The following is a 22,154-nucleotide window of genomic DNA, read 5'->3' as shown; positions in this document are numbered from 1 at the left end:
GGATGACTTTCCGTAGGCAAAATAATCCAGGATAGAATATACCGGAGTCTCAAAAGCATTACCAATACCGCTGATATGTTAACCTATACTAGAATAATCCCCCGTGCGCGCAGTCCAATAGATTTAGTCCAGCCCTTAATGGACCATCATGATGATCTTGCAATCCGGTACCTGCTTCTTGACGAGGATGAGGCTGAACTTCAATTCGATGACAACGAAAGAGCTTGGGTCCTAGCAGCTGCTATCATTGGTGGGAGTGAGGTAGCATGACAAGACCGGATTGACACTCGGCACCCTCATCATCTATATCTTTGCCGACCCCAACTACTTCCAAATCCTTGCATGAACACCCCATGGCAGGTACTATATGACAGCCAGAACGATTGAGCCTTTATCACCACAATGGGTGTTGATGTGCCCACCTTCTCTTCACTACTTACTGCAGGCTTTGCGCAAGCCTGGTTTTGTTATGGACTAGGATAGTCGTAACAACAGTAGCTCGATAAGAGTGACAGCTGATGTTATAGTCAAGTCCTTGCAAATACAAGGATTCGTAAGGCAAGACAAAGAGAGTGTCTCTGGCTTGAATATCGATTCAGATGTCTTAAGATTGGGAGTCTTAAGCAAAGGAAGTTCCAGGTAAAACCTAGTAAGATTAAAGTAAAGATCTCCTAAGTACATGACTGAGTATATATAGAATGTAAGTGCTTTAGGGCAGGTACATATACATCAGTGATGAGTCAGAGATAAGGATGAGTCAAAGATAAGAGTGGTCATCTAGCGATGGCAACAGCGATTGTGATGTAGTACAAATATAGTGGAAGGCAGGTCTAGTGATGGTACAAGGCGGCATGGTCATGACGTAATACACAAGAGAAGGGAAAAATGAATAGGGGCAGGCATAACTGTAACATTACCCCTCATTTAGGAATGAAGTCACCGACTTCAGTCATCCTGATTAGCCCAGTAAGTAGGGTTGGCATCATAGTTTGAGTCCAGTAAGTCATTCTGCTCCTCAATGATAGGGAGCGACCTATCAGCTAGCTCAGCGGCATGATAAATGGCATCCTGCTCAATCTCCCAATGAGCAAGAGCTTCATAGAAACCGGGATCAGTCCAAACCAGTGGAATGACTGCTTCTCCTCTCAAATTTCTACAAAAGATTGATAAGTGTCCAGGTGCATACTCTTTGCAGACCCAACAATAGTACGCAGGGCAGTTCTTGTGGTGATGTCCAGCAGTGCGGCAGTTATGACATACAACATTATCAACTGGTGCCATTTTTACGATAGTGGTGGTGGCCAACTGGTCTGGGGGAGAGGGGGACCTCGATTGTTTGTGCATTTTGTGTGGGGAAACTGATGCAGCTCGCTTGGCGGCGATGTGGGAGGATCGGCGTCTGATAGGGTATCGATGTGTAGTGGGCGTGATGGGGGTAGGAGATGGAGAAGCTGGTATGTCAAGTACAGCAATAGGAGGGATATTGTTATCCTGATGCTCAATGGTAGTTGCTGCAGGGATTGGTGGTGGGATTGGAACAGCAACATGTGGAGAGGGTGGATGTGTGACTGGGTCAAGAGCGATCCATTCTGTGACGATATGAATAGCTTCTCTGATAGCCTCTCTAGTATCATCAGGCAAGAGATGGATTGCAGTATTATGAATGCGTATATGAAGATGGCAGAAGATGGTCTTGTGATGTTCATCATCAAGAAGATTAGTGGTATGCTCGATGAGGCTAGCATCTCTGATGATTTGGATGATGAGCCTGCTAGATATCGCTCCTCTTTCTCCTAAGAGATGATCTATTTTGATAGCGTATTGCTGGGATGTGATAGCAGATTTGAACAAGGCACTGGTTTCTACTTGATCAATGATTGAGAAGTAGTCCGTGAGGATAGAGTTGTTGGTTAAGGTAGAGTTGGATGAAGGTGGAGAGACGACTGGGGAGGATGTGTTGGCGACAAGATCAGCAGTGGTTGCGGTTTGGTAGTCAATCAAGGACAATGGGTGGTTGATACCTTCAGTTATGGTGTTCATAGCAGCAGTGAGTTCTTCAATTTGTTGAATGCAGAGGTGTAGTCATTCAAGAGACATGGTTTCTGGATTTACAGTCGGTGGGTTCTTTTATATGCAGCAAGGACTTCAGTGGCATTGCTAAGGTTTTCTTCTGGGATCCATTCATTGCTGGTGGAAGAGTATCCTTTCCAGGACACTAGATAGTGTCTTCATTTACCCCTCCCTTTGTGCGATAAGATTGCATCAATTTTGTATTCTTCTTCGTTATCAATGACGTCTGGGGGTGGATTGTGGAAGTTCGGACCATGAACCACTGTCTCGTGATAGGATGATAATTCTGAAGTATGGAATGTGGGGTGAACTTTCCATTGTGGCAGTAATTGGAGTGTGAATGTGATAGGGGAAGAACGGTGGTGATTGGGAAGGGGCTGTATCGTTTTGGTGCAAGCTTCCGTGATGGTAACTGCGTGATTAGATTTTTTCTGGATAACCAAACCTTATCTCCTATCTTCTGTGGGTGATACTTCTGTCCATGAGTTCGTTCTGCCATTTGCTGCATAGCGAGGTTGTGACAAGAGAGTGCCTCCTCTCTTGATTTCTGGAGTGAGCGGAGTCTATCTTCTGCTGCTGGGACAGTAGAATCAGGGAGTATGTGGGGAAGGGCACATGGTTCGTATCCCATCATTAGGAAGAATAGTGAAGCGTTACGAGAATTGTGTTTTCGATGATTGTGCACAAATTCTGCCATAGGAAGATGTTCTACCCAATCTTTGGGGTGATTTTGGCAATAGATTCGGAGGTAAGTTTCTAGTTCCTGATTGAGTCATTCAGTTTGACCATCAGTCTGGGGGTGATAAGCAGTAGATGCAGCTATATTGTATTTCAAGAGCTTGGCAAGGGCTTTTGAAAATTTGGATATGAATTGCAGTCCACAATCAGAAATGACTTTCTCATGCAGGCCAAATCAGCGGTAGATGTATTTGAAGAATTTCTTGGCGACCCCTTCAGAAGTGATGGCTTTAGTGCATGGGATAAGAATTACCCCCTTTGTAAGCCCATGGTCTACCACGACCATAACAGAATCAAAACCGGCACAAGGAAGAAGATCAGTGATGAGGTCAATGGAGACCTGGGTAAAAGGAGCTGCAGTGACAGACAGGATAGGGATGAGGGGTGGAGTTGTAGGATGAGTATCAGATTTCATTTGCTGGCAGAGAGCGCAACCTTCAACATATTTACAGATATAGGTACCCATAGAGGGCCACTGAAAGTCCTGTTTGACCAGTTCTTCAGTCTTAAAATGCCCTGGGTGACTGGCGGTAGCATGATCATGGCATTGTTCCAAAATAAGATGTCGACCAGCAGGGCGGATGTAAGTGCAATCTTTATAAAAAAGAATATCATCTTTAATTGTCCAATCTGCAAGAGCGGATTTCATGGGGGGAAGGGAAAGGCTGTCTAAGGCATCAGAAGTGGCTTTGAAGATTGGATCAGGGTCCAAGGGGTCGGGATTCGCAAGGGAGGTCATAAGTTCTACATCAAGAAGACGGACAAGCATAGAGTCGGGAAGAAGGGTAATGTCTTTGTTATCAGCATTGGAGTCAGCACCATGGTCAGGATGCCGGGAGAGTGTGTCAGGAGTGGCAAGTTTAGTTCCAGCAACGTGGTGGAGTTCTATATCATAGCATGATAAAATTAACTGCCAGTGGGCTTGTCTGCGAGTTAACTTCTGAGCGGTACGGAAGTATAACAGGTTTTTATGGTCAGTGAAGATGATGATGGGATGAGGGTTTCCTTCCAGGTAATGATGCCATTCAGTTAGAGCACAGATGACCATTAAAAGCTCACAATCAAAGATCTGATAGTTTCATTCAGCTGGGTTCAAGGTCTGGGATAAATAGCTGCATGGATGGTACATCCCATTTTCATTGGTTTGCAGCAATACTGCACCGGTGGCAACTAACAAAGCATCAGTCACTACAGCGAACTGACGATTGGGATCTGGGTTATGAAGGACGGGTTGCTTCAGAAAGCAGTCTTTGAGTGTGGCAAAAGCAGTAGTGCAAGGTTCCGACCATTGGAATACGGTGGCCTTTTTCATAAGGTCAATCAATGGTCTAGTGATGTCAGAGTAGTGAGGGACGAAGTTTCAGTAGAAGTTACAGAATCCTAAAAATGACTGAACTTCTTTCACTGTTGTAGGGACAGGCCAATTGTGAATATCATCTGTTTTGGCAACATCCATTGCAACACATCCAGGATGTATAATCATTCCTAGATATTCCACTTCTTGTGTGTCAAACGTGCATTTCTCTGGTTTCAGGAACAGCTTTTCTTGGCGAATCCTTTCAAGGACATGCCAGGTTCGTTTATGATGGGAGGTGAGGTCATTGGAGAAGATCAAAATATCGTCCATATATATGACCAGCCATCCTTCATTGATTTCTTGTTGGAACATTCGGTTCATGTATGCTTGGAAAGTGGTGGGGGAGTTGCAAAGACCAAAAAGCATAACATTTGGCTCAAAGAGACCATATTCCGTAGTGAAAGCGGCCTTCCATCTATCATCAGGGTGAATGCGAATGTTGTTATATCTGGAACAGACATCCATCTTTGTGAAGTATTTGGCACCATGCAACCGAGTAATTAATGAGAGTGGTAAAGGAAGGGGGTAAGCATTCTTAACCATCCAGTCGTTGATGTATTGGTAGTCCTGACAGGGACAAAGATCCCCACTTTTCTTTCCTACAAAGAAGAAACCACTTGCCTGTGGTGATTTCGATTCGGAAATAAAGCCTTTCTTTACGTTTTCATCAATGAAAGCTTTGATGGCAGTGCGCTCTGCTTCTGATAATGGATACACCTTGGACGTTTTGGGGATAAAACTGGTTTTGGTTTTGATGTGATGGTCGATACCGGGTTGCTCTGGTGGTAACTGGTTGAGGCTGTCCTTTGCAAAAATATCAGTGAAGTCATGAAGATAGGAAGGGACCAATTCTTCAAACATTTTCTTCTTCTGTTCAAGTCCAGCTGCTAACGCAAACTGTTGAGCTTTATTACTGGTCTTGATGTATTCTGTTGGCTGTGACAGGGGTGTAACCGTGGGTTGTCATTCCACAACGCAAGTACCATCCTTGGTTAATGGGGTGTCCATTGAAATGTTGGTGACAACCCAAAGCTTGGTAGCATCAATGGGGTATTCAACCAAAAATTCGTCATCGTTGAGATGGTACATGGCAAGTTCGCATATGGGTGGTGCATAGTCCAGGGTCCATATGTCTTCTTTGGTGTCAAAGGAGTTGTCGCCATTGTCAGGGATAGGGTCAAAGTGCAGTATCGCTTGGGGTTCTTCCTCATCAGGAATTTCCTCAATAGTAGCACAAGGTATCGGTTCTTGAGGTGGTGCGGTTGTGGCTGATTTCGCAGGAGGCGCCTTCGGCAGCACTACAACTGGAATCGGTTCTGTGTTCTGCTCGGTTTTTTGGAAGAGAGGTGGAAGACCATTCTTCTTTCATTCCTTATCAACCTCTTCTTCGATCTGGTCGCTCTTTTCAGTTTGAGGGAGATTCATGGTTCCCACTTTCCATCTGGTTACTGGGTCCATAGCACGTAGCCAGGGAATCCCAAGTAAAATCTGATCATGACGGCCAAGCTGTGTGATGTTAAACTTCCCAATCATAGATTGTTCATCAATTTTCACGATAAGGACACAATATCAGGTGATAGCGCCTCCCTTTGCATAACTTCCATCCGCAGTAGTGACTCAGAATGGTTTGGTGAGTTTATGCATTCAGATTCCGTGGGTTCTGACAAAGTCTTCAGAAATAAATGTTCTGGCAGTGCTGGAGTCAACAACAGCCATTGTTTTGATGGTTTTCAGACAAGTTTTGGAGATGAGAGAAATGGGAACACGAAGTTCCTTTCTGATTCCAATACTTCGTACAAGTCTGATAGGTACATTGGAAGATACTGACATCAATCCAGTCTTCCACATCAAAAATCCTTGGCAAGGCGACAGATCATTGTATCTTCATCCTCTTTATCACTATCTTCTATTTCTTCACGATGGACTGGGGTCTTCTTCTGTGGACATGCTCTAGTCATGTGTCCCTTCTGGTGACACATGAAGCATAATCCTTTCTTCATATGGTCATTTCTTTCGGCTTTGGTCAGCCGGTCTATCTCCATGGCGTTTGGGTCATGCCGATTGATGGACGGTCTAGGTACATAGCGCTGTCCAGTTGGTTTGGTGGTAGTGCGGTGGTTTTGCTGAAATATGGCACCTCTTTGCCAATTGCTATCAAGCCTAATGGTGGCAGTGATGTATTTGTCAAAATCTGTGGGAATGGTTTCCATCTGGAAAATGGAATTGATGATCCCCTTCTTCAGTCCATCATTGAAAAACGTGATCAAGATGGCGTCTTGCTTTACAGAGGCCTGCGCAGCAAGGGTTTTAAAACTAGCGACATAGGAGGTGAGGTCGCCCGTTTGTTTCAAGGTTTGGAGTTTATTCATGGCTGTGCCAATGGCATCAGCTGGTACAAAAGCTTCTTTGAACTTGGTTTCAAAGTTTGCAAAGGTTCCATAAGACTTGGAGGCAGAGTTATCGACTTCAGTATAAAAGGTAAGTGCCCAGCCCATGGCACTATCTTCAGTCATGTATGCAAGGGCGGTGATGACTTTCTTCTTGTCGGTGTTATAGATTGTAGTGTTAAGCACAAAATACACTTTAACCGCATACAACCATCGCAAAGCCTGCTGAGGGCTCCCATCGTAAGTGGAGGGGGCTCCGGCTTTAAGTTCTGGGGTGTTGGTGGCGGTGGACATCCTGATCGTTCTGGTCTAGTGATGTTTCTATTTGGTAGGGGACGTTCCATCTCTCTCTACTTTGTTCTTGTTTTGGGATTCTGGGACCTCTCTGATGGAGAGGGTCGATGGGGAGCCTTTAATCTTTTGTTATGGACTAGGATAGTCATAACAACAGCAGCTCGATAAGAGTGACAGCTGATGTTATAGTCAAGTCCTTGCAAATACAAGGATTCATAAGGCAAGACAGAGAGAGTGTCTCTGGCTTGAATATCGATTCAGACATCTTAAGATTGGGGGTCTTAAGCAAAGGAAGTTCCAGGTAAAACCTAGTAAGATTAAAGTAAAGATCTCCTAAGTACATGACTGAGTATATATAGAACATAAGTGCTTTAGGGCAGGTACATATACATCAGTGATGAGTCAGAGATAAGGATGAGTCAAAGATAAGAGTGGTCATCTAGCAATGGCAATGGTGATTGTGATGTAGTACAAATATAGTGGAAGGCAGGTCTAGTGATGGCACAAGGTGGCGTGGTCATGACATAATACACAAGAGAAGGGAAAAATGAATAGGGGCAGGCATAACTGTAACAGGTTTGAGACACTGATTCCTCGTGATGATGTCTCTGCGCATGGAAATCCATGGATAAATCAGCGCTCCCTTGATGCCACAGGGGCACTTGGGCTTGTGCTACACTATCTTAGCTCCACTATGCATACTATCAGCCTACAGCAGATCTTTGCTATCATCCCCAGTACCATCACTTGATACCTTCACTTTGGTCTTAAGCTTCTCCTATGCACCCTCCACACTCTAACAGATGCCAAAATTCAATGGCTGGCAGGCTTAGACTTCGAGCGCTGTAGCACACTTGTTGTGGCCTGTCATGGGAGACTTGAAGGGGCATTTGGTAGTATTGATGGTCTCAAACTACCAGTGCAAACGTCAGATGATGTCGACATCGAGAATGTGACGTTTAATGGGTGGCTCTCAGAGCACTTTATCAGTTCTGTATTAGCTTTTTCAGCTGAAGGTAAGTTCGATGCAGTGTCCTGCTCTAGCCTTGATCAACAACATTACAGGGGTGATTATTGCTGCAAGGCTGAATGCCCCAGGCAGTTGGCACAACTCATGTCTCGCTCATCAAATCTACGCCTCTCTTCGCAATGATACTCCCCCTGGTTATTATATTGTCGCTGACACGGCATTCCCACATGGCAGCAATGACATACAGGGCCGAATCTGCGCACCTCTGAAACAAGGCCAATGTGTTCAAGGCTCACTTGCTGAGATTGATGAACAGATGGCATTTAATCGTGAACTGCTTTCATACCAGCAGACTGCTGAATGGGAGATGCGTGGTTTTCAAGGTGCTTTTGGAAGATTGCGTGTACCACTTGAAATTGCCAACAAAGACTCACAGGGTGATCTCATCGAAATCTGTGTTCGTTTGCACAATCTGCGTGCAATCCATGTCGGCATCAATCGAATATGGACAGTGTACCTCAAACATTGGCAGGAGACGCTTGATGACATTGCTGTGTGGCATGATTTTGAGAACATGTTGTTTTCAGAGCAAAGGCAGAAAGATCGTGTTACACGTTTTCATGTCACGCTAGAGTACGAGTAGCTCAAGAATTTGATTAAAGAACTGGACTACAACAATGAAATGACATATGTTTATCTGTATAAGCTGTGCAAGTACCTTTAGCAAGAGAAGTGAGAAATGTATCTAAGCTGTGTGAGTGCCTTTAGTGAGAGAAGCGAGAAACGATACCTTATTGATATAAGCTGCATGAGTGCCTTTAGTGAGAGAAGCAAGAAATGATACCTTATCTATCTAAGCTGTGTGAGTGCCTTTAGTGAGAGAAGTGAGAAATTACACCTCTGGTGTTTGACAGTGAGCCGACTTGCTCATTGGCAAGTCATCCACATCATCCTCCTCACTCTTGATGTCTGTATGCACTTGGGTCTGTTCCCTATTAGAATGAATGACGACAGAATTGCATGGGCGCCCTGCACCATGTGAACAGGGTCTGGATGCCCAGCGGCAGTAGGCAAAGCAAGGAGAAGGAGTGGTATTGAAAGGAGGAGGAGTAGGATGCATATATTGAGGAGATGTTGGAGGATGGTCTGAAGCATCTGATGCTGGGGTCTCTGGATCACTGTGCCAGATGACACTTTGACCTCCATCAGGGTAATAAGTATAGTCCGCATATTTTGGTTTTGGTTTGCACTGGTGATGAGATTTGGGAGCAGCTTGGTTGGGAGTAGGCTGGTGAACTTGTGCCATCTCCAGGCAAAGCTGGGTAAGGTCATGCTCGCATTCAGTAGCATAGAGTCTGGTTTGTAGGTCGAACAATTGTGTCCATAATTTCTTGGTGATGGCATTTGCATCATGCAGCTGCTGTCCCTGGGTAAGCAACTGTGTGTTTGCAAGAGTCCTGGTGGCATGATCCTTGTCTTGAGCTTGCTGAACAGCAGGGTCAAAGGCCCTACTAATGCGAGAAAGCAGCTCTGAGGCTGCTGCACCTCAGCAGCGTGCCACAGGTGCATCTGTCTGAGTGGCACGGGTGACTACAGTGTGCTCGAGGGGGGACATACTTTGCACCATGACAGGTGGGTCATTACAATTCAACTCATCGTCCTGGGTGTCATAGTCTGAGTCATTTAGATTGTGTGTGCCAGCACGCTCATTGATGCACGCATCAAGCTCATGGGCTCGAGTCACATCAGGAGGACACACTCCGTCACCAGTGGGCTTTGTAGTCTTCACAAACTGAGGTTGCAAGGTAAGACGTTAAGATGCCATTGTAGAACGAACTAGAACTTACTTGTTTGAATTTGGTTTCGAGTGACTGGGCTTTATGGTGAGGGCATTCATGGCAGCTTGCCTACTGCGTGAACTTCAAGTGGATTGCTTGCCACCCTTTCTGGCCCAGAGGCAGCTTGTCTTCAACAAAGTCCAGGAGGGCCTTGACATCCGCTGAGCTGTAATTGTTGGAACTGTGTGGGCAGCCATGTTTGGCCCTCAGATCATCTTCATCATCTTCAAGGGCACGTGCATGCTTTTGAGGGCGGTCACCTCCATTCATGTTAGTATTCTCCTTATCTTTACCCTTGCCTTTGGTAGCTTTGGTCACAGTCTTGCGATGCACCCCACCAGCTTTGATAGCAGGCATGTATCCATGAGATTTGGCAATCATCAAGGGGTCGCAAAGGTCTTGGTCTGGTGAATCCGGGAGTGGGATATGAACTGGGTCCTGGTATGCGCTAGACAGCACAAGGTGGGACCCAGGTGGTGAGGGTGGTGGTGACAAGTGAGGTTGGGAGAAGTTGGCTGGAGTCGTAAGTCCATACATCAAGGGCGCAGCTGCATGTTGCTGCAAGGTGATAAGTACATGTTGTTGAAGATCAGAGAATGATGAAGACTCATGCCATATGCCTGGGAGTCTTCAGAACATGGCACTCGAGTGACAGCCTGTGCAATCCCAGGATGGGGCCGCCAATGACCCAAGTGGTCACACACATATGCATTCCCTGTGTTATCATAGCGCAACTCAGGAATCAACTGGCTATGAGGGACAATCATACATTGGGAGGGGGTAATGTCAGACATTGGAGGGACTGAAAGTTTAGGTACTTACCTTGTGGCTACCGGTACACAAGCTTTATATGTTTCAAGTGTTTGTTCTGCCAGATGCAAGGGGTGGGGATATTCATAGGATAAAAAAAAGTAAAGGTCCCTGGGCTGGTAACAGCGCAACATGAGCACACAAAGCCAAAATGGAGTAGCTACAAGCTTGCTGACTTTATATTGAGGTATGTTGAAGAAAATTTCATTGACAGAGGGATAGGATTGGTGGGAGGTTGATGCTAGGTTGCATTGGGCAAGATTGGAGGCACCAGAGGCAGACTGGTCACTGTGGCCAGGTAGTAACTTCATTACTGGGCATGGACATCCAAGGACATTCCACATGGCACTAGATAACATCTAGATAGTGGCAGGAGAAAGAGACATTAGTATAGTTGACAAAAGGTTGAAACGCACCTCGGTATTACTGCGCAAGGTGCTACATTGCATGCAATGCGTCTCGAGCAAGGCTGATTATGTCAGCATATATCGCTGGCGTTAGTGGCCTAAAATGGATGGAAGTTGTCTGCAAAGTCTATTGGGGGGGGTACCCCCCCCCAATAGACACAGGATGCAGGCAGAAAGATATATCCACATGGCTTATAATCCTACAAGTCCGATACATCATTAGGTCTAGTTATCCACTCTGGAATATATCTGTTCTGTATAGTTATCAATCAGCCAGCCTACCTTTGAAACGGCATATATGGCTCTCAGAAGGGTGGCCGTTCCCCAGTGAACATATTATTTTAATATTTGCAATCTTGTGATCTTGTTTTGTGATCAGCGATCTCACAAAGGTACCACATCACTATGTAGTTGTTCAATCATGAATCACATCAATTAACCTTTCACGATCATGGTACAAAAACACTATTATTCATCAGGACCCTCGATATACTCACAAGGAGGTGCATCCAAAGACACCCCATCAACATCGTCAGTACTTGGATCAAAATCAAAGTTCGAGGCCACAAGCTGCGGGACTCTCTTCCAATGTTCTGCAAAAGCTACCACTAAACCTCGTCGAATGTGAGCCTGACAGCGAGCATATGCAATCATACCCTCCTTTTCCTTGGGCTGCTCGATAGTTGGTAGGGTTGCGCATGATTCCCAGGAGTCTTCCTGCCATTTGAGAAAGGCTAGAGTACATCGCATTTCTTCTAATAAGAGCTGGACTTCCTCCAACCACCTATTATGACACGCTCGGGCTTTACACCATTTGACACGAAGCACTAATGTAATTCAGCATACAACAACAAAAGAGTGAGATTGAACAGCTTACAGTCTTGGAGTCCCTCGCTGTCATCAGAAGAAATTCCGTGAGTTAGCCAAATCCACGACATAATCACTGTGCCTTGAGTCTGTTGTCTGAAGTCCCCAATTGGTCTGAGGTGCATCTTTTTTAAAGGCTGCAATTTGTGCTCCCATCCTATCCGATCAAGGTGGTGAGCTAAGGAGAGAAGCGCCTTGTGAGCCCTTGCATACTTAGCATGGCTCAACATAAGACATTCCTCAACTGCATCCATGGTTTTGTGTGCACGGGTGTTGGGCCCTTGTCCATGTAGATGCTGAACCTTGAATTGATACAGCTGATGGCACAGTCGAATATGCGAACGACACTCATTCAGAGCATCAGTAGCTTGGGCAAAACGCAGAGACCATTCTGTTTCCAGGAGTGTCTTGTTGCATGGCACAACATCACAGATCTCGGAAGGCAGAAGCAATTGAAAGTCTTCTGCCTTTCCAGAGGTGGGGTCTGGGACTGGACAGCTGCTGTCATTGCTGTTGCAGCCAGTTGGGAGGTTTGCAGATATTTGGAGGTTTGGTACCACTGGCATGTAAAGTTTTTGAATGTCGGTCCACATGTCTAGGCAGTGTTGCAGTGCATTCCTTCAAGTTAAGACCTTGGTCCTCTGGATATCAGTTGCATGCTGACCGAGTGCAGAGGAATTGACATGCAAATGGCATCTAAGATAATTTAGCAGCGCTCTACAAAAGATTTGAAAAATGTCTTATTGGGCATCTTCAACATCAATGCCAGTGCTAATGAGAACACTGCAGGTGACTTCAGTGTGGAGTGATATTGCTGACCTGTCTTCCAACTCCTTTGCATCCTGCTGTGCTAACTCTAACCGCACAGCCACCTGGGTCATTGCTGTATATTTGTGAGCAATAGGTCAGCATTATGCAGAACAACTCACCGCCAACTTGTCTCTGGAATGGATTACATTGTGAGTGATCCATCTCCCAGGCTTCAATCTCCGTCCTCCATGCAGTGAGGGAAGCAGCTCCTACTTCCAAGTCATTGATAGAGCTCTCGAGTTCAGAGAGAGCAAGATGGTGTTCCTTCTCAGCGACAACAGCTTCCATCATTTTTCATAGCATAGTTTTACCTAAGAAAGAAAGATGAGACTAGTTAGTACAATAACATCAACATACTACACCCACACTCACTGAGAGCCATAATCTTCTTCCAGTTCCAATCACTGAAATGGTCATTAAGTGTGTCGCGTTGGGCTCCAGGACCCATTTCCTTCATACTGCTGGCCATGCAATTGATGTTTGCCCATCCACGCTCAGGTGCTTCTCTGTCAGTCCGTCCTACTCCCAGAGTCCAATTGAATGAGAATTGAGTTTGGCATGATTTGATATGTGCAGCGATATGAAACTTCGGCACAAAAAAATTAATGGTCTTACCCTCTCGATCGAACTGAAGATGAGGTGGTAGTATGGGCAAGCGATCCCACAAGTTTTTGTGCCACTGGCACACAATATCATATGAAAAGTTGATTGTCGACAGGGTAGAGAATCTGGCAAGAGCAGAGAAAATGAGATAGTCCATATTAAGATATCTACAATGATGTGAGTCAGATGGACAGCATGTGCCCAATGATTCAACTTACTTTTCACCCTTCTGTAAGTCACCAACGCCATTAGCTAACTTCATATCATGGTGTGTGCAATCCACGGTGCCCACTCCAGTCGCAGCAAGTCCCCTTGATGACTTTGTATCAGCCATGTTAACCGCATTATGGCTGACACAGTTGCTTTTCTGTCAGACATAGAATAGTTGTCAGACTCGAAGAAGAATCTCAGGAAATCTAAGAGCGCACCTCTTGAAGGGTTTCACCATTGTTGCTCAGGTACCACTTATATTCATTCTCTTCGACAAAATAACCCCATCCTTGGCTAAGGCCAGGATCTTTTCAATCGGTCGATACCATCTGGCGCTTAAGTCAAAAGTTGGCATCTATAGCAAGAAAGAGTGCATACTTCCATCTAGCTATTCATCAGTCAATTCATTGTGTTCTGATAAGGGAACTTGCACACTGCTGACTCAGAGGTGAAGTTTCCCAGTTAGTAGGGAGGTTTTTTCCAGGATGCAGGCATGCAGGGCAGAGAACAGCCAGATCTCCATCTTGAGTGGAACCTATTCCGGCAGGATGGTGGCCACGACCTGAACATTTGAGTGCTTTGATGTTTCTCCACTCATGGACTATCCTTAGAAATGCTGAGTAGTGATCCTGATCTTTTGTGTAAGTATATCTGAATACATGATGTTAGAAAATGAACCTACATGAATTGGCATGATTCCTGTATTGTCAGTCCACCGTGCCAAGCTATGATAAAACTCATATGCAGACACTTTAGACTCAAAGGAGAGTATGTGAAAGAACTCCAAAACAGCAAATGTTGCCGCCATTCTTGGGTCAGTCACCGTGGAAGGGAATAAGCGCGCACGGAGTAGTTGTTTGAAGTGTGAAACTTCCTGCTCGCATCCACAAAAATCAAGTCCTGTTGGATGCACACCATGGACATTGATAATCATGAAGTCATCACCAGATGCTGGTGTCGGTCTGCAACAAGTGATACCAGGAGGGTGTCCAAGTTGAATGCGCAGGCCCATGGATTTCAATGAAACAGGGTGGAAAAATCCGCCCCTCCATTCCTATTTCTCATTGTTAAAGTTAGAATTGGAGGATCAAAGGACCACACACCTTGATTCTATGGAGTGGGGAGTTATGGTGCAACCCAATGGTGCATGACCGACATGCAAGCTCAAGAGAGAAACAATCCTGACACCAAAACACAGTATCCTCTGCACCACACACACATGGGGTGTCTGAATCCTGGCCTCTTCCTTCAAGTTGTAGAAACTCGTTCATGTACATCTGATGTTCTGGCAGCCAAGAGGAGATGGGAGTGTCCTATGTAAGATCAACTATGGCATTATCTTCATACTAACACTGAAGACTTACTCCTGCAGTTCTCCTGCGTCTCTTTTCAGCCATTGGCATCTCAGGCACTCCAAGGACATTGTCCACCTTGGATGAAGGGTCAAAGGGCACCATCTCATTCCAAGGATCATCTTCAGTGGGAACAGTAGGGCTGGCATCAGTGTCCACAGTGTTTTCATCCTCCTTCTCAGGTAGGGTGGCAGGAATGTAAGAAGTCCAAAGCACAAGTTGACCGCTAGGCTGCAAACTGAACATGTGATGCCTGTTGACATAATTTGAGGGCTGGGTGGTGTCTGGCTGTGTATGCCTGATGAGTTTGGGACGCTTAGATGGACGGCCAGTGCGTCCAGACTGCGACATGGCTAATGCTGGCTCTCTAAGCATCAACACATTAAATTTCACTACTAGGTAGATTAGTGATATATCTAGCGACACATATGCCAACATACATACCATATGTGCTATGGGCGAATCCTAGAAGCTCATTAAACGATATATCACAATGGATGGTTGAAACTGACCTAAGATATCGCAGCAATACAACTCTGCTTGCACATTCCTCCCATAATCACGGATCAAGGTATGCGGTCCGAGTTGAGTGTTGATATTCAGGCCAGAGCTCATAGCAATTCCTAGATGTCCAAGAGGTGGCAGCCCACACGGGAACAGCACACATGGCTGATGCCTCACTTGACAAAATACCAAGTGATGCCATGTAGCGAAGAAGCTGTGTACTTGATGCTGATGCACAGGGAGTGGTTAGAGAATTGGCCTGAGGAAGATGTTCTGTGACCTGATCGTTCTATGGAGCAGCACACATTGAGTGAAGATGAGAAGGCAGAGCTGTGCTTAGCCGAAAAGGAATGCAAAGAAGTAAGTGTCTATACCAAAGTCTCTCAGTGTTATACTGACTGTGTTTGTAGATCTTAAAACGGTGGCTGAGCTGGGCGTGGCTATATCCAAGACATGCTCATTCTATGTATGGGTGTTCAGGTTGTTGTGGAACTGCTGACAGACAGTGTGTGTACCCTGTGCCAGATTTAACAGATTTTGTTTGTGCTTGTCTTAGAGAACAGTGACTTGTGTAGTATATGGTGTAATGCTAATTTTACAGCATTACAAAGCAATAAAACTAAAGTCCATATCTACTACATCATGCAATAAGCAGGAAGCCAATGTAAATTCAAGCTAAAGGTCTTTTACTAGTATGTACCAACCACATTGCAGTTGGTACATACTAGTAAAAGACCTATAAAAGTCCAATGAAACACGAACCAAATACAGCATGAGTGATTCTTGAGCTTTCTCTACCAAATACCAAACTCCCTTACAACACCAACCACAATCACTACATCAGATATGGGTAGACCAAAGCTTTACAAAACCACTGAAGAACTCTGGGAAGCAAAACAAGTGCACAGACAGGTGTACTATACACGGTGCGAAGTCATTTTATTGGTATTGGAGTTTTTAACAGACTTTCATTTCACACCAGACACAAGAATAAAATCAGTACAAAAATGAAAGCAAGATATCGTGTGCAGTAAGTTCATCTCTCGCATTCTTGCTATCCAATTATCATAATAAATACTAGGAATCCTGTGTCTGATAAGACATTGATGACACTCAAGCAAACCAAGCCAGTGGTGTCCAGATGCCACTTGTTGGTGATGTGCTCCTTGTACTGATTGACATTTTCTGATGAACACTCGGATGTACAGGAAACAAAATCGCCTAATAACCTACTTAGGTGGTCCCCCTCACGAAACACTTGATGCACTGTATACCTGCTATCTGGAGACATGCTGCTCGGACAACATTCATGATGTAATGGGCATCGTTCAGGAGATTTTACAGGAGCTCAAAGAGATCGAAGATAGCATGTCAGGAGGGAGAGCCATGGATAGAAGGTATACTAATGCTCAGGATGACTCTAAACAGGCTGCAGATGTACTATTGGCCCTCGAGGATTTATTCTCCTGTGTGATGGTCCTGGACATGGATCTTAGACAGCGATACGCACAAAAAAAATTCCTGTTTCAGAGTCTTTAGGAAATCCCTGCTGTTACATGATCTATTTACTTAGTAGTGCTTCTCAATTGCAATGTAGTGTAGCTGTATGAGTATGACAGTGTCTGTGCATGGGACATTGATCTCAATTTTTACACTACATTTCAATATTCATTTCACTTACTGCAGCCTAAATGCCCAGTCTTTGTAAATCAACAGATCAATTAACATTAATGTATGTATCTAATCCTCTGCTGACATGACTGAATGTCTAAACTATGAAAATAGATGGCCCCTCATAAATGGACAACATCCGAGCAGGAGGTGTGGCTTGAACCATGGTACCAAAAATTCGCCGAAAAGCAAAGTGACAAGAGTAGAAACCACAAAAACTTCTTTGCGGACCTTTACAAAAAATGGTTCAAAGCATTTCCAGAGCCTCGGCCAGATCATATCACCAAATTGGGGCCATTAACACTGGAAGAACACAATAACGCAACCGACATACAGAAAGCTGTAAGTTTCATTGAAATAGTCAAAGACGTGACACTGAGAATATTTGATAGAAATTACATACACGGTTCAAGAATAACTTCAGCAGGTTGAAGGTGGGGCGACAAGCAAAAGCCAATGCAAATGACATCTTTGACGCTGTTGTGCACAAAATAACCGAATGTGAAAAACCTATGCGAATGCTTCAGGAACAGGAAGCATATTCCAAGTTGTACTATGCTGACCGTGTTCAGAAATCCATCCAAGAGATGCTCAAGGTTGCACAAGCAACACAATCACTCACAAATGGTCAGCGAGTAGCACTTGTGAAAAAAGAAACTGTGGCCCTGTATGCTGGCGAGTCTGAGGAGATCAAGGCTAAAGTGAAGGAGTATATCCATGCACAGAAGCAAGAGCACAGTAAGGAAAAAGCTGAGCCTTGGAGTGATGAAGATCAGCAGCGGTGCATGCTGCTTGGGTTCACTGCATAGTATTATCAGCTGACATGCACAAAGAAATCTCACAAAGCTAGCCACTGTCGCAAATCAATTTCTGAAAGGCCTCACTGATGCCACTGGCCTATCCTTCAGCCTTCTCATTGGGGGTCCATCCATCGAGTTAGGTGGGATGATTGATGTCTGGAGGTATGTTCTGCATTAGAAACTCAAAAACTCGAGGGTCAAACTTACACTGGGCAGCTTCCATGTTGGGACAATGAAGCTGGGCAATAATTTTAGCCAGGCTTACCCTAAATTCGAGAGTGAGGTAGTGGGACCATTTTGTGATTATCTGTATTGTGTGTACCGTAAGTGTCATCTCTGACCAACCATAACACCTTGTACAAAAAAGCTTACCATTGTGATAACAGCGGAGGCTGCAGCACTCAAAGATCGGAAGATGGGAGGAGCTAGCAGCTCCAGTTCATCGTGGGGAGAGAGCTTATACAACGAGAATCAGCCATCATATCATGCATTGGATATGATGAACGAGTTGTCCAAGCAGGATACATCTTTGACAAACATGTTTGGATCACCAGATTTATCCAACTTTCCTTCTTTGTCACATGACCCAGATGTATCCGAGTTTCTGCCTTTGTCAAATGGCCCTGGGTCTCCCATATTGACCTCTCCAGCATCACAGCCCTCCAGCTCTGACAACATTCTCTCTGGCAACAATGAATCAAACTGGCTGGTGTCCAATGGCCTCAACAATCTCTTAGAAACATTGGCCCAGAATCTGCCAATGTCAACTGTTGACTGCTTGATGTCACACAGTCCTCCTTTGCTGCCTTCCATTCCTGTGGTTCCAGCTGCAGCTGATACATTCTATTTTCCCCCACCACCCAAACTGTTTGATGGTATGCCCTCAGCCAACTCACTTCCTAATCCCCCTCTGCCACACAAACCATTTGATAGTACACCCTCAGCCGACTCACTTCCTGATGCCCTTTCACCCTCAGCCAACTCAGCCCCTAGTGGATTCACGCACCCAACTGCTCACCTCCCTGGAAATGCAGAAGAGCCCAACAGCAACAGGCCAGATGCACTCTCTGCATCTTCAATGGCAGAAGATTCTACAGAGGACTTGCGTCCCTCACCCATCCCGTCTCACACTTCCACTTCAGCAAACATTGTCAATGAGCCTTGAGTGGATGAGGCTCAAAATGACAAAGGGAATGACAGCGGCAGACCCCGCAGAACAAGGTGCGCACACATCCCATCAACACGCAACATCATTGCCAACTTGATCGGCAACAATTGCAGGGAGAATGTATCCTTGAACCCGGCTTCAAAATACAGCCATGCCACTGATTCATCCACTCATGCAGGTCAGCAAGCAAAGTTAGTCTCTTTTTGTTTTTAAAACCTCTTATGCTCATTATCTCGCACAGAAGACCAAGGGTGTGAGCTCAATACCGTCTGCTGCTCAGGTTCTTCCTGTGCTTGCTTTCTTTGGTCCATGTTCTTGCGTTCCCTTTCATACTGCTTATTTTCATGTCTTGTGCTGGTTAATGTTGACGCAAAACTGTAGTTGAAATTTAGTTCTAATTTTAATTGAATGGTTATATTTGTGAAGATAATGTGTGATGTGATAGTACTAAGGATTACTAGGACAAAGGCTTCTGTCTGATGCTCCAGAGTGCAAACATTGGACCAGACCCTTGTGAACGCAGGTTCGGTTCTAGCTCAGAATGCATTTGAACACCCAAACCAAAAAGAGCCGCCAGGACAAAATAATGACAAGTTGATCTGGGACACCGTGAAGGTGAGAATGAGTGGAGCACTGGAAGCAAGGCTGTGAGCACCTTAGGAAAGATCATAGATGTTAGATGAAACACACCGCTGAGCCAGAGACATGAGGATGTCGAAATTCAGCTGCATGGGGAACATGCAGAACTTGATTATCATTGGGATGAATTACAGTAAATTGAATGTATCATTCAAAGGAGTGACATGGTGTACCTCACTGTTTTGAACATTATCAGTGTATGTCCAGTGATGCCTATAAAACAATGAGCTTACCAAAGATACTTGTAGTAGAATTGTTGCTTGCGTCTCCCAATAGTGCGGCAAGGATAAATTTTGTACATGGGATTGTGTGGGTTTGTGTTAAGAACCATGCTCAAAGGAGAGAGAGACTGACTCAGAGGGGCTTGGCCTCAGCTCATACGCTGTGCCCCTTACCCAAGTATGTGCCCTTCATTTCAGAGGAAGTCTGATGATGGTCCGATGAAGTCCGGAGGACTTCTGGAGGCTGGCTACTCTGGTGGAGAGTGTGGGAGGACTTCCGGAGGAGCGCGGGAAACGTCCGGAGGAGCGCGGGAGAGTTCCAGAGGAATGCAGGAAATGCCCAGGAGAGTTCCCACTGCAAGGTAATACTTCTACAGGAAAACAGGATGGAAGGATAGGAGGTCTGGAGGACAGGAGGACAGGATGTCCAGAGGTCCGGAGTATGGAGGACAGGAGGTCCAGAGGTATGGAGGATGGAATGTCCGAAGGTATGGAGGGCAGAACATCCAAAGGACAGGATGCCCAGAGGTATGAGGGACAGGACGTCCAGAGGTACAGAAGACAGGAGGTCCAGAGGTCTGGAAGGAATAGGGGCTACATTGGATGAAGTCCAATGCAGAAGCAAACAGAGGTAGACTACCCTAAGGTAGAGTCGGAGGGACAGGAAGTGGACCTAAGTCTGGAAAGAGGGTAAGTGCTGGAAAGGCAAGACTCCAGCCTAGGGAAGCAATCCCTAGACTTGGGACAGAGACATAGGGGACAAATCCAAAGGTCCGGAATTCCAGCCTAGGGAGTCCATCCCTAGGCCTTATGGAAAAGGACGAGACTCAGATGGACTGAAGTCTGGAAGATGATTGGCAAGTGGAACAGGATCTAAGATGAGAGAGCAGGAACTAAGATGATATTCCAACTGAGGACTCTACTGTAGTTGTACAGGGGTTATATACTAGAGGCTATCTGAGAGGATCAGTAAGCAAAGGAGTAAGGCTATGTATGAGCATGTGGAAACACATTGGTAAGTAAGATGGAACATATGTAAATGAACTCAGAGATGAAACTAGTACAAGGATCAATCAGCAAGACGGAAACAGAGATAACCGAGAACCGGAAAGGCGGAGATGCCTAAATGGGGATAGGTGCAGGATCTCGGATAAAGGGCAGGAATAGGTCCGGAGATAGTAACAGTTAATATCCAGAGGTCCAGAGATCTGGGGATCCAGAAGGCAGGGCAGAAACAGGACTGAGATATGTGAGGTGGTGGATGTAGTCTGGAATCCAAGAGGAGGTAAAGTCCAGATGTCTTGCTGGACAGAATGTGCGTAGGGTGGACAGGATAGGGGATCCCGGAATGAGTTGGATATGGGGTCCGGAAACAGGTCCGGAAAGCGTGGGAATATGATGGGATCTATGTCTGGCATACAGGATATGACAGTTTGGAACATACTGTAGGGCCCATTCAGTTCATTCTCATGGTTGAAGAACGCATTTTCAAGCGCAAGTCCTAGGAGCCAGAGACGTGAGGATGTTGAAATTCAGCTGCATGGGGAACACGCAGAACTTGATTATCATGAATGTATCATTTGAAGGAGTGACATGGTGCACCTCACTTTTTTGAATGTTATCAGTGTATGTCCAATGATGCCTATAAGACAACAAGCTTACTGAAGATACTTGTAGTAGAATTGTTGCTTGCATCTCCCAATAGTGCGGCAAGGATAAATTTTGTACATGGGATTGTGTGGGTTTGGAACGTACTGTAGGGCCCATTCAGTTCGTTCTCATGGTTGAAGAATGCGTTTTCAAATGCAAGTCCCAGTGCCATCAGCCATGTTCCTTCTTGGCAGGTACAAGAAGCGAGTCCATCGTCAGATCCTATTGCCAGCTGCTGATCCCATCAAGGAGAACGAGGGACGGCAGGGTGTAAATGGGGGTGAACTGCCAAATATCCATATGGAGCATTCAACCCCCCGTAAAGCGGCAATTTGTAAGCACGGAAAGCCACCAGCGCGATTCTCGTGTAGGATACATCCTGTTGGACAATGGATGACAACAGAAGAGTATGTATCGGACTTTTAAGACTATAGTCCACTTAAGATATATCTATATAGCATCATGGGCTGCAATAGATTAAGGTTTATTGAGGGGGGCAAAACGGAACATGTTTGGTAATCGTGTGAAAATGAATAGCGGCATCGCGGCACACCTGCCTAATGGGGCCAATTCTATGGTATGATATTCTAATAAGAATTTTTCGAGCCTACGGAAAGTCATCCACTACTGAGATCATTTGTAAAACATAATACATACGCGTGGGCATCGGTTGCATATCATGCATTCCCTCTTACACAGGCCGAAGTTCCGAGTACACACAATGCTCTATTTTTAGAATAGTGACCCACCTTGGCACTTTTGCTTTCGAGTTGACCATCATGTTTAGT

At 45.3% G+C, this 22,154-nt stretch overlaps 2 protein-coding genes across 2 annotated transcripts; one reads left to right on the top strand and one right to left on the bottom strand.

The window, feature by feature from the left end:
• Window positions 1-12,478: 12,478 nt before the first annotated feature.
• BJ212DRAFT_1448640 (uncharacterized protein) lies at window positions 12,479-14,638 on the bottom strand (the record flags this gene model as incomplete). The annotated part of the gene is made up of 8 exons (XM_041338570.1): window positions 12,479-12,621; window positions 12,921-13,318; window positions 13,370-13,518; window positions 13,580-13,655; window positions 13,740-13,745; window positions 13,797-13,990; window positions 14,044-14,415; window positions 14,465-14,638. 8 exons carry the CDS (start codon window positions 14,636-14,638, stop codon window positions 12,479-12,481), a joined length of 1,512 nt encoding a protein of 503 aa, XP_041189468.1.
• Window positions 14,639-16,063: 1,425 nt separating this feature from the next.
• BJ212DRAFT_1302319 (uncharacterized protein) lies at window positions 16,064-19,507 on the top strand (the record flags this gene model as incomplete). Its single annotated transcript, XM_041333245.1, has 13 exons — window positions 16,064-16,143; window positions 16,200-16,247; window positions 16,426-16,614; window positions 16,934-16,949; window positions 17,003-17,230; window positions 17,281-17,669; window positions 17,722-17,850; window positions 17,905-18,011; window positions 18,075-18,450; window positions 18,481-18,563; window positions 18,622-18,909; window positions 19,035-19,047; window positions 19,345-19,507. The coding sequence occupies 13 exons, from the start codon at window positions 16,064-16,066 to the stop codon at window positions 19,505-19,507; spliced, it is 2,109 nt and encodes a 702-aa protein (XP_041189467.1).
• Window positions 19,508-22,154: the final 2,647 nt, after the last annotated feature.

This window comes from Suillus subaureus (assembly GCF_016647635.1).
Source record: "Suillus subaureus strain MN1 chromosome Unknown BJ212scaffold_32, whole genome shotgun sequence".
Lineage (NCBI taxonomy): Eukaryota > Fungi > Basidiomycota > Agaricomycetes > Boletales > Suillaceae > Suillus > Suillus subaureus.
The sequence above is the reverse complement of the archived record's forward strand: the minus strand, read 5'-3'. Positions and strand labels throughout refer to the sequence as shown.